This window comes from Photinus pyralis, unplaced genomic scaffold, assembly GCF_008802855.1.
Source record: "Photinus pyralis isolate 1611_PpyrPB1 unplaced genomic scaffold, Ppyr1.3 Ppyr1.4_LG2, whole genome shotgun sequence".
In the NCBI taxonomy this organism is placed as follows: Eukaryota; Metazoa; Arthropoda; class Insecta; order Coleoptera; family Lampyridae; genus Photinus; species Photinus pyralis.
This window is the reverse complement of record NW_022170403.1, coordinates 40059302-40071708: the sequence shown is the minus strand read 5'-3', so window position 1 is coordinate 40071708 and position 12407 is coordinate 40059302. Positions and strand designations below refer to the sequence as shown.

The following is a 12407-nucleotide window of genomic DNA, read 5'->3' as shown; positions in this document are numbered from 1 at the left end:
CTAACTTTAGATGACTACAAAAACTGAAAAACTGTTTGTTTAACGATGCAATCCTGTATCCAATAAAATTACAAAAAACATTCAGTATTCACCATTGAACAGAACAAGGTAGTTTTGAGCCCACATGACGATAAACGGCAAATTAGTCTCGATTGTATTAACACTCGTCCTTGGGGATATAACTTCACCACTTAATGGTATCAATATTCCACAATCCTCTACTTCACTTTGTGTTATAATTTTCTTTTTTATGTTAATTTAGGTGGGTGCGTGTGTGTGATGACGAACAGTAGTAGTAGTAGCATGGAAAGTAATGATCGAAGATTGGAACAAGAGTTTTTTCGTGGTTAGCACACAATATACTTCGGACATTTGAAGTGCGCTGTATTAAACACTACTTCGTTTTCTATCGAGACTTACTTCTTCATTAACAACGTTAAAGCGCATTGGTATTTCGGATGAGTGTTTTAACTAGTACGCAATATCAAAAAATGTGTGCAAGGAAATGGTTAAATTACTATTTCATAAAAAGATAGAATTGGACAATTTAATGAACCATTATTCCCGTGTAAATGGTGATCGTTTTGCTGATGCTCATGCTTCCAGTAGTGTACCATTGTATTTTACAACGTTTATAGCAGATTTAAGGGCAAATAGTGTAGATAATTAATTAGTAGTAGTATGTATAAGGATAGTTCGTATGTCATTAACGATGCTATATGCACAGCAGCAGAATACGCAAACTTTAATGCGCTGCAAATATTTATTGATGTTTGCCAAGAGTCGAATGTTATACTGTATTCAGAAAATAATGTTACTTTTCTCATTAGCGCTGGGGGTGTTCCCAATAGTATTGCGATAAATGGTATTATTGGATTTGCATCTTAAATGTATTGGAAAAACCGGATTTTTAAGGGCGAAAGTCGTATAAAACAATCCTTACGGCTTGTTTAAATGAATAGAACAATAAACACCAATCACCCAGCAGTCAGCAGTTCTCAACAAATTATAAATATTACACCAATTTCGATACGAAGGTATAACGCTTGTCTTTAAATGGTAAAATAACGGTAATTTTACGTTCGTAAAATGCGCTAAAAACTTATACGATATTCAAATGGTACGTAATACATAATATAATGTAATGATATGCAAATATGTACATAATGTGCTAGGGGTATTCTGCCCTGTTAAGCATAAAAGTCGTATCTACATTTTTTTCGTTTTTGAGCTGTAGGTATAGTAATATAGACGGCATCATTTGCTATTATTTTATTACGCCCAAAAGTCGTTTCTGCCAATAGTTCGTAAGTTATGCGAGGTATAATATTTGTCGTAACTACAAAAATGCTAGCTTTGTTAGGCTAAAATGTCGTATATACTAATTTTATTTAAAAATGTCGTATCTACACGAAGTGTTGCAGATACGACATTTTATTATCAAATGAGAGAGTTCTGATATGAGGCTAAAACGTCGTATCGAACATTTTTACTCTATAATGTCGTATGTACATAAATTTCTGTAGATACGACTTTTTGTTTTAAAATTATGTGAAACAATTAATTCTCTTTTAAAAAATTCGTATGTATAAAGCGGGGTTCACATTTGTGCATTTCCATGCTGCAACTGTGATGCGGCATTAAAATGCTTGCATTTTTCCCCTTCACATTATGCATTTTTTCTTGCAATTTTTGATGCGCATGGAAATGCATGCTTTAGACCACGTTCTATTTTGTATGCATTTTTTGGCGCATCTTTAGTAATATTTTTAGGAATATTTCTCTTGCCAATAGCTAGAATTAAGTTTGCAACGAAAAGTTCGTTGACTCATGGCTGTTTATGTTTCTTAACCTTACATTTTAATTTTAAACAGTTTGGAATTGGGTTAATTATTTTATTTAGTGTTAAAAATGAACCGTGAAATACGTGCTTTTCCATGGTCGCGTACCTTAGTGGAGGACCTTATAATTTTGTACGAAGCGCAACCCTTATTGTATACAACGAAAATGAAAGAATATAAGAATAAAATGAAACGGCAAAATGCAATACAATCAATAAAAAATGAATTGATGAAAAAGTATCAGGTTGAGTGCCGCAATTTAACGGACCAAGACATAATTAAAAAAGTACACGTAATTCGGACGCAATTTAAGAAAGAGGTGGCACTATTAAAAAAATTTTTGTCCAGTGGTTGTTCAGCAGATTCCTACGAACCGAAACTTTGGTGTTTTGACATGCTGCAGTTTTTAAACGAATGCGATCCAGTGAGGGAAAGCCAATCAAATATTGAACCATCAGTAAGTATTTATTTATAAGGTTTTTAAAATAATCACATTGTAATTGATTTTAAGGAGACCCAAATATTCACGCCCAATGGTACTACAGTTACATATGATGAGGATATTGTGTTTGAAGGCACGCTGGAAGACCTGGATGAATATGAAGTTGATGCTTTCAATAACAGTCCATGCACTTCACAAACATCGACATCAAGGGCAACTACACCTACAGTATCAAAAAGCAAGAGGAAAATGCAGAACTCTGTGGCAGACCTAATCCAAACCGCTGTACAATCCCTCGAAAGTTGCAAAAAAAGGCCCCACATTGAAGATGAATTTGATATATTTGCAAAGTAAGTGTTTTAAATAGCAATTAAATAAGTTGCCAGTGATAAATATTAAAAAAACTATCAATTTTTATTATGTTGTAGGACAATCGCAACAGAGTTGAGGAAAGTCGAAGACCCTTACAAAATACGGATGTTGAAGAAGGAGATATTTACAAAAGTTGTTGATGCTCAATATGATTAGATTTTATTTTGTACATTTGTTTATTGATAATAATAATGCTATGCTAAGTCATTTTGCCATTCTACTGCTCCTATACCATTTACATATTGTACAAATTCATTTCGATTATCAAGTGCTGATGCAGTTGACCTGTTGCCTGCTTGTCGACTTAAGGTGTACTTAAATGTGAATCGCCTATCAATGTTCTGTTCCTTAACATCATAACCATTTGGGGACCTTGTTCGCAAAAAATTATGTAGCACAATGCATGCTAGAGTTAATGTTTGGGCCTTACTTGGGTCCAAACTTATAATGTTCAATAATACACGAAAACGATTTGTTAATATCCCAAATGCGTTCTCCACAACTCTTCGTGCTCTGCTTAGGCGATAATTGAATATACGTTGTTGCCAAGTCATATTACGAAATGGAAACGGCTTTAAAATATGACCGGATAATGGAAATGCTGCATCAGCAACTATTACATATGGTACTGGTTTGGTACCCGCTGGCAATGGTCTTTCCTCTGGAAAATTTAATTTGTTTGTTTCAATCGCTGCAGCAAGTGAACTATTCTTGTATACACCCCCATCTGAAATTTTTCCATTTCTACCCACATCGACATATAAAAAGCTATAATTGGCATCAACCAAAGCCAATAGTACGATACTGTGTGTGTGCTTATAATTAAAATATGACGATCCTTCATTTGCGGGAGCTTTTATAACAACGTGTTTACCATCTAATGCACCTAACACATGTGGCAAGTTCCATCTTTCTTCAAATTCATTAGCAATTTTTAACCATTCTTGGGTTGTAGTAGGCATCTAAAAATATTATTTAGTTAAACATCATTTTTATTCATTGTCGAGTGTAGCTGTATCTACCTTTAAATACTGATTTTTTAAATTATTGTAAATGGCAATGCAAACTTCTGGGATTATTCCAGCAATTGTTGATTGTCCCATTCTAAATGAAAAGGAAAGACTTTTATAAGACTCGCCAGTAGCTAGATAGCGCAATGTAACAGATAATCGGTCTTTGGCCGAAATTGCATTCCTGAATTTAGTGTCCTGTTTCTGTATATCATTTTCAATAAGTTTCAATAGATCATTGAAAGTATCTTCATCCATTCTAATAAAATTCTTGTAATTTTCTTTATCCAGCACTGCTAATTCATTGTGCAACAAATTAGAATTGCCTTGACTATTTGTTTCCCGTTGCTCAATCCATGGTCTTACCCACCACCGTCTCTTACGATTTAATAATAAAGCTGCAGATGCACCAATTATAAGTGTTATTAGAACAATTTCTTCCACATCCATACTTCAAGTATTTGAACTTTGAGGGAAAAATTTATAAGAAAAACACTTTTATTTTTTACTCCAGAATGCCAATTGAGGAGAACTGGGTTGGCAAAAAGTAAATTCCCTAACTAGTGATATTTGTAATTGCATCAAAAATTGCAGTAATCTGAATAGCTACGCGCGCATGAAAAAATGCAGCAACTTGATGCGCCATCAAATGCAGCATGAAAATGCACAAATGTGAACCCCGCTTAGACATTTCTTTCTAAAAGAACGCATATTATAACCTCACAATTGTCATGAGTCATCTGCATTTCTAACTTAAAAACATAGGTAACTGGTGCGCGTTTAGTGGTGTTTTGTTTAGACTTTAGACATTTACTTGTTTACGAGTTTTGTTAAATCAGTGTTTGTGTTTAGAGAGCGGTAAGTGATTATAATAGTTATTAGGTAGATAGGTAATTGTGTTTTATTTTCATTGCATTAATAAAGTTAAATACTACTAACTTGATACCTGTTTATTACTACAGATTTTGAAAAATGGCTCAGAGATCAACACGAGGTTACAAACTTTGTATGCTTGCAATGAAAAATAAAAAAACAAATCGAAAAAATTGTCGACATGAAGTTAGAAGCGAGACGAAAGAAGAAAAGTGCCCTTTTTGACACGGACTCTGATTCAGAATACCATCCAGACCCCGAATCAGATAGTTCTGAATATGATTTAGATTGCAAGTCGCCCGTCTCACCTGCAGCAACTGAAAAAGGTAGTTGTAATGAAAGTACAGATAAAGCAGTATTTAAGAAAAACAAAATTAATATTTTAAGCGATATTAAAATTTGTAGTGGCAAATTAGATCAGGGCAATAATACTACAATTGCGCAAATTATGCATAAACCAGAAGATGCCAAACAAATGGTTGTTTGCATTTTAAAAAAAATAATATCTAATGTCGTAGAAACAAAATCCTGTGGGAGCAATACTTCATCCCCTGAGGACGACTGTGACATTGAAATTACACATGAAAGTGTCTCAGAAATCTCAGATGACATAATTTGCGATGTTACTAATATATCTCAACCTCTCGCTTTAAGTAACGTGTATATGGAAACTACCCAATTATTATTTGCAAATTTTTAACGGATTATTAGTTCAGGTTAATAAAAACAAATAAATAAAATGGTAATAATAAATAATTTACTTTACTATAAAGCCCACTTTAATCAAGAATGTTTAAATATAATTGAAAGTGATATTTTTGATTACACTAGGGGTGTAATTAACAACGGCATCGAACTTTTTTATTTTTCTATGTACATTCTTTTAATGAACCTTATGTATAATAAGTTAATCAAAGCTTCTTCACCAAAATATGCTTAGTAAGGTTGTGAATTTTATATTTACTTTTTACCCACATTCAAATATTATAATTTAAAAAAAAATTTTATAGTAATGATCTCTATTTCCTCTATTATAAACAAAACTAAGCATGTGCTATTAAATTGGAGCGCTCCCAATATGTTATTTCACCTGCAAAAACCAGTTGAAATGGATGAGGAATCCAACACGCAACTTGTAAAGGTATCTTGAACACAAATGTTAACTTTCATGAATAAGTTAACACGAAATTGGCAGGAAGGGGATATCACCCCTCAAATGGCAGAAATAATTACGAAATGTACCCACACAACCTTGTACTACTGAATGAATTTTCCTTTAAACTTTTGCGACTTCGTCCGGTCAATGATCATGAACCTCGTTCTAATGTGGCGGTTAAAAATAGCCACCTTTGCGTGTTACAGAAGTAATAATTACAGAATGTGTGCTGAAGATAAAATAAAGGTTGAAAAGATTGTTTCGTAATAACATATAATAATTTATTTCCCAACCACAGTCACTTTTTCTACTCGCTTGGAGCTTCGTGCGCCATAATCAAAGTCACCAAAAAACTTGTTGGTTTATTAGGTATAGATATTACACCAAACCGCGACAAAGAACTAGCATAGAAGGTTTGAACTCTTTGCCAGTTCTTCAACTTTCCTATTCACGTTTCAGTTCATCTCAAAATCTTTCATCTGTAAAGATAATGAGTTCTCGTATAAAACAAAACAGTCTCTTTTTGTTAGTTATAATTTGTCTCAGAAATCTCAGATGACATAATTTGCGATGTTACTAATATATCTCAACCTCTCGCTTTAAGTAACGTGTATATGGAAACTACCCAAGAAACAAATTCAACACAACAGTTTATCTCAGGAATTCTTACAGATATTATCAATGAATCTGTGAACACATCATGTTTAAATCGTTTAACAAAAAAAGGAACTGTTAGAAAAAGAAAGAGCTATGATTTAAGTGTGACTGAAAGAAAACGATTAAAGGTAGAAAAAAAGAAACAAGTGTATAATCTAAAACTTCCTTGCAAATTAGAATGCCAAAAAAAGTGTATACAAAAAATTGACCACCCTAGACGACAGGACATTAATAGACTATTTTGGGAAATGAATAAAAATGAGCGAAAAAATTTTATTTTAAACACTACGGCTCAAACTGGCATAAAAAGAAAAACTACAGATGCTGCAACTGTTTCAAGACGTTCCAAAGGCTTTATTTACTACTTAAAAGACGAGCAGGGTGCAATACATACTGTCTGCAAAACATTTTTTCTAGCCACACTTGGTTATGAACCTAAAAACGATCGTTTTATTCGTGATGTACTCAACACTCCGACATCAAGTCTTGTAGCAAAACCCGACTTAAGGGGCAAACATAGTAAAACAACTAAAATTGATAGGCACATTATCATAAAACATATTGAATCGTTTAATCCTAGAATAGCACATTACCGTCGAGAACATGCACCTAACAGGAAATATCTACCTAGCGACATAAACATTACTATGATGTATAAAGATTTCCTAGCAAAGCACCCAGCCATTGACATATCATATTGTTTATATAGAAATGTTATCAGCAGCATGAACATTTCGTTTGTCAAGTTAGGCCATGAAGAGTGCTGGACATGCGAATTATATGATGTGCACAAAACCAAGACGGGGCACACCAAGGAGGAGCCACAAGAAAATTGCGACGAATGCAAGAAATTTACATTGCACCAGAAAAAATACAGAGAGGCACGGAGAATATATCAAGAGGATGAGAAGAAGACCAATGACAGTCATTTAATAGTTTCCGCTGATCTTCAAAAGGTAAATGTAATATTTCATTAGACAAACTTTACAATTAACATCACTTTATTTCACTTATTAGGTCATAATGCTTCCACGCTTAGAGATGTTTAAGGAGGTCATTTTTACGCCACGGATTGTAGCTTTCAACGAAAGCTTTGTTCCCATAGGAAAGAAACAACAGCTAGGGCCTACAGCTGTAATTTGGCATGAGGCTATTTCTGGAAGATCTGCTAAAGACATAATTAGTACATTTTATGCATTTTTATTATCAGTTAGAGATGTAAAACACATTACTTTGTGGTTAGACAATTGCAGCAGCCAAAACAAAAATTGGTCCCTATTTTGCTTTTTTGTATTTATGGTTAATTTGTCAGAAGTAGAATTACAAACCCTACAAGTAAAATATTTCGAAGCGGGCCACACCTTTATGGCTGCTGACTCTTTCCACCATCAAGTAGAAAAGTCCCTCAAACATATGGGTAAGGTATACGATTTTAAGGATTTTTCCGAGGCAGTTCGCAAAGCTTCCCACAAAGTAAAAGTAATAGAAATGGAAATAGAAAATTTTTATGACTGGGAAGACGCAACATCTCAATATAAGTTAGGTAAAATTAAACCGCGGCCTTACGTGCATGATATGGTGCAGGTAAATTTTGAAAGGGGCAAAAAAACTCTCATATACAAAACGGAATTTGAATCTCCTGGAATAGAAATAAATTTCATTAATGCACGATGCATGAAAGTGGAAATTTCAAAGCCAAAACCTAAATGTAACCCAAAAGGAATAACAAAAGATCGAAAATGCCTTATTGTTTCAAAATTAGTGCCTATCATGCCTGAAAGCCGTCGGAACTTTTGGGAAAATCTTCCAACTGCCACGGACGAACAAAGTCATGACAGTGACGAAAATTAAATTTTTCGATTAACTAGGCAGTAGGCACACTTACATGTATGTTATCTGTGTAGGTATGCAATGTTATAATTAAAGAGTATGTAGATACGACATTTGGTGTTGTTCTTTTAAACCTTTATCATCCAAATTCTACTTATAAAAGTCGTATCTAGCAAAAGTCACTTTTGGTAGTAACTTCACACATTACCCATAGATAACTAACATTTGGAGATATATGTAGACAATTTTAATTAAAAAGTTTACACCTAAGTGCTTTAGTCTCCATGGCATCGCAACTTTCACTAAATATTAAATATCTCGAAACTCTCATTTTGTCACATACGACTTTTATGCTTAGGGTCAAGTGGGGGAATTGTGAACAAGGGGTAATTGTAAACACCATTGGCAACTCTGTTAAACCACATTATTTTTATGTGCTATTGACAACACTGGTACTCCTGTAATGTCTGCTGCCCATTGGTGCATTTGCGGCTATGTTCAGTCTCTTTGTACGCCATTCATAGTGTAGTTTACAAACCACCTGGGCGTCGATTCCCGAAGATGTGCTTTGTTCACATCGACTGACCTTGATGTGAACGTGAATGTCACTGCATTCTCGAACCTACCACATCGAGCGAAAAGTTGATCGAACGCAACGACTGGTCTAGACCACTCGTTGCGTGAATGTCATGCGCAGTTGCAGCTACAGGACGGATCTTGTAGCTGTTTTGCTATAGAGGTTATTCAGTGCCATAACCTATACATTCATATATTTTCTGTAAAATAAAATAGGTATGGAATTGTTGGAGGATTTTATTGTTATTAATAACGTCATTAACCATGTTAATGAAGCCGCTGAGTTTGAGGCGAATCGTCGTCGACCACATTATAATCATATTAACAGAGTCGATGCTATGCATTTCTCGGACTTCATTTTTCAAAAAAATTTTAGATTATCTAAAGAACTTGTTGAGGAATTGCTCAATTTAATTGGACCCTACTTAAGAGAGGCTTCAAGAAGTTCGGCACTTTCTCCAAAGGACAAGGTTTGGTGAAGTATTGATGCTAAATAAGAAATGTAAATTGGCGATAATTGCATTTTTTAGATTTTGGTCACTTTGAATTTTCTTGGGCAAGGATGCTACCAAGAAAATGTTGCCAGGAGCGAGTGTTTCACTGTTAGTCAAAGCTCGGTGAGCAAAGCGATAGTTGATGTCACCGATGTCATTACTAGAAATGAAATTTTAAAAAATTTCATCAAGTTCCACTCAAATATGACGGAATTACGTCTTGCAAGACAAAGGTATAGCTAATAATAGATGAGTAGATAAAGAACAAATTCAACAGCATAATGTTTAAGGTTTCTGAGAAAATGTGGTATATTTGGCATCGTTGGCATAATCGACTGTACGCATGTTGCCATTGTAGCTCCTAAGTTTGACGAGCATGTGTATGTCAATCGAAAACAGTACCATTCCATAAATACACAACTGGTAAGTTTCAGTTCTTATTAAATAAAGAACTTTCTACGATTTAAATTTGTTTTCAGATATGTGACGAAAATCTCCAAATATTAAATGTAGATGCGCGATACCCAGGAAGCTCCCACGATAGTTTTATTTGGAGGATGTCGTCAATTTCTACCATAATGGAAAATATTTATAGGAGGAATCCTGGAGATCCATTTTATCTACTAGGGGACTCTGGTATATTATTGAGATATTAAAAATTTTATTTTATTAATTTCAGGCTATGCTGTACGTCCATGGCTGCAAGTACCGTTTTTAGACGTTTACCCTAACATGGAGCAATTTAGATTCAATCAAAGATTAAAATCTGTAAGAACAAGAATAGAACATTGCAACGGTGTGCTGAAAAACAGATTTCGTTGTCTATTAAAACACAGGGTACTGCATTATACCCCTGAAAGGGCTTATAAAATAATTTTATCTTGTTGTGCATTACACAATTTGTGCATAAGAAATAATATACCAGAACCAGAGGATAACGTTTTGGACGAAGATGATGCACTTTTTGACCATGGAGGTCAACACGTTGCAGATCATCAAAACATAATAAATGAAGATTTAGTTGCAGGTCGAGCCCTTAGGGAAGCAATTATGACTAAGTTTTATAGAGAAAATAACTAACTTGTTTATGGTAAATAAATATAGTTCTTTGTTTTCACGTCTCTTCTTTAGTATTATATTTTTGAAATATTCTAGAGAATAGGATAAACTAATAACATGTTCAAAAATAAGATTTAATAAAAAAAACCATGTTCATTCTTCAATACCAAAATGCACACTAAAAAACATAAATAACATCCGCTTATATAAAATAATTTATAGATATTTGTCTAAACAAAAATCTAAACAAGTATAAAATCACAAACAAATATTTAACTACCTATCAGTCTTATAAATAAAGGAACTAAGATAAAAAATCAAAAGCAAAACAAAAATAAGTATAAACAAAGTCCAGGTACCTATTAAACATAAAAATCATTTCCTAATAAAACACGGTATCAGTCTTATTTTCAAGAACATAAAAAAAGTTAAATTCATAAAAACACATTCACTAATAAAAAAATGGTTATCACAATCATATATATAATATACAGTCTGCTAGTATCACATCTCGTACAGCCTACAAGTCACATATTCTTTTTTGTAAGGACAGGAGAATTCTCCAAAATTGATAACATTTTTTGAACACATTCGGTTTGGATTGTATCACAATTTTTTTTGTGTCTTAAGTAATCAATTTTTACTTTATAATATTCTGCTAACATTTGGGAATTTTCCTTATAGCTTTCAGTTAAATTTTGCTGTACCTTTAAGGAATTTTCCAATTTGGAGGATTTGCTTAATCTTCTTACGTTTTTATTTGGACGACAAGGAAGCTCTTTTGCCATACCAGCATGATCCTGAAATAAATGTGGAGGGTAAAACCCAAAACAAATATATTATTGTTATTTACTAGTTACCTCATTTAGGTGGTATATAGCAGTCGATGTACTGGGTTGATTTTCTTCATCATAAGTGATCTCAACAAGTGGCACGTCTACTTCACAGGAAATTTCCTCTGGCGGCAATTCAGCTAGCTAAAACAAAGGAGTATTTAAAAGATAATGACTAGATGATAAATTAATGGTACTATTAACTTGTTCTAATTCAGTGTAGTTACTTTATTTTAATACTGTAACCGAAATGTATTGATATCCTAATGCAAGTATTGAAGGAACTGGGGACCATAAACAGTGATAATAAATTTAACAATGTTAAGTGTTACAATTAATAATTTCTGATCTTATATTTTCTAAACTACAATATGTTAAATACATAAACGCACCTCAAAATTAAAAGACGTATCTATTTCGATACTGCCTGGAATGCCTTCTGTAGCCGTGCTTGGGATCGTTTGCAAAATATCTTCCTCTATCTGTGTAAACTCAATTACTTCAGTTTCGCCTCCACCAGTTTTTGTCATCTGTTTTTTTTGCGTTGCAAGTTTGCTTTTAACTTTATTTTTTAAATCTTGCCATGTCTAAAAATAAGTTAAATAAACAAAATTTTACTTAACCTACAGGAAACATTTAATGTTGATATTTTCGTTACTTACTTTTCTCCACTGCTTCCAATCTTTTATTGCCCCATTTGGTACATTATTGAGTTTTTGAGTAACTTCCTCCCAAAGACGTTGGGCATCTTTAAATGAAAATTTGTCGCTGAATTTGCCCGTACTTAAATGTTCATGTTGTCGGACAAACTCTTTTAATATTTCCTTCTGGGCGTCAGTCACTGCCCTATTTCTTTTAGTGTCCATAATGCAAAAATCAGATTAAATAAATTCAAACAAAACAACAGCTGTGTGTCAATACAAATAAATATCACAACTGACAACTGACAGTTCAATTCTTGTCTGTGATTGGTTAGCGAATACAGTTTGTTCGCGATTCGGGAATGCAGCTAAACTTGAACTTATCCCTATCGTATACGATCATGACGTCATGGCAGCCGGTCACATCACATGCACATCACGGAGCATATCGACTAACTTCGGGAATCGATACCCTGTTCGCAAAGTGAATTTCGGTTTTACGTTGATTTAACAAAAGTGTTGTGTCTTTGAACTCATTCATTGGTAAGTAAAAGTATCATTATCGCTTGATAGTTAAATGTATTGAGAATCATGTAAAATCAATATTATTGAAAATTTATGGG

General features: G+C 33.6%; 3 protein-coding genes and 1 long non-coding RNA gene across 4 annotated transcripts; 2 read left to right on the top strand and 2 right to left on the bottom strand.

Moving 5' to 3' along the window:
* The first annotated feature begins 1608 nt into the window (after nucleotides 1-1608).
* Nucleotides 1609-2862, top strand: LOC116165010. The gene is made up of 3 exons (XM_031479276.1): nucleotides 1609-2298; nucleotides 2353-2633; nucleotides 2712-2862. The coding sequence occupies exons 1-3, from the start codon at nucleotides 1912-1914 to the stop codon at nucleotides 2809-2811; spliced, it is 768 nt and encodes a 255-aa protein (XP_031335136.1). The 5' UTR covers nucleotides 1609-1911; the 3' UTR covers nucleotides 2812-2862.
* On the bottom strand, nucleotides 2798-3233 carry LOC116165011. Its single transcript, XR_004144058.1, has 2 exons — nucleotides 3086-3233; nucleotides 2798-3027 (listed from the first exon to the last, which is right to left on the bottom strand). It is a non-coding gene; the product is annotated as an uncharacterized LOC116165011 (long non-coding RNA).
* A 3149-nt stretch (nucleotides 3234-6382) lies between these two features.
* LOC116164397 lies at nucleotides 6383-8418 on the top strand. The gene is made up of 2 exons (XM_031478577.1): nucleotides 6383-7307; nucleotides 7369-8418. The coding sequence occupies exons 1-2, from the start codon at nucleotides 6600-6602 to the stop codon at nucleotides 8200-8202; spliced, it is 1542 nt and encodes a 513-aa protein (XP_031334437.1). The 5' UTR covers nucleotides 6383-6599; the 3' UTR covers nucleotides 8203-8418.
* A 2278-nt stretch (nucleotides 8419-10696) lies between these two features.
* LOC116164398 (myb/SANT-like DNA-binding domain-containing protein 3) lies at nucleotides 10697-12098 on the bottom strand. Its single transcript, XM_031478578.1, has 4 exons — nucleotides 11806-12098; nucleotides 11536-11730; nucleotides 11171-11287; nucleotides 10697-11110 (listed from the first exon to the last, which is right to left on the bottom strand). The coding sequence occupies exons 1-4, from the start codon at nucleotides 12007-12009 to the stop codon at nucleotides 10838-10840; spliced, it is 789 nt and encodes a 262-aa protein (XP_031334438.1). The 5' UTR covers nucleotides 12010-12098; the 3' UTR covers nucleotides 10697-10837.
* Between the last annotated feature and the right edge of the window lie 309 nt (nucleotides 12099-12407).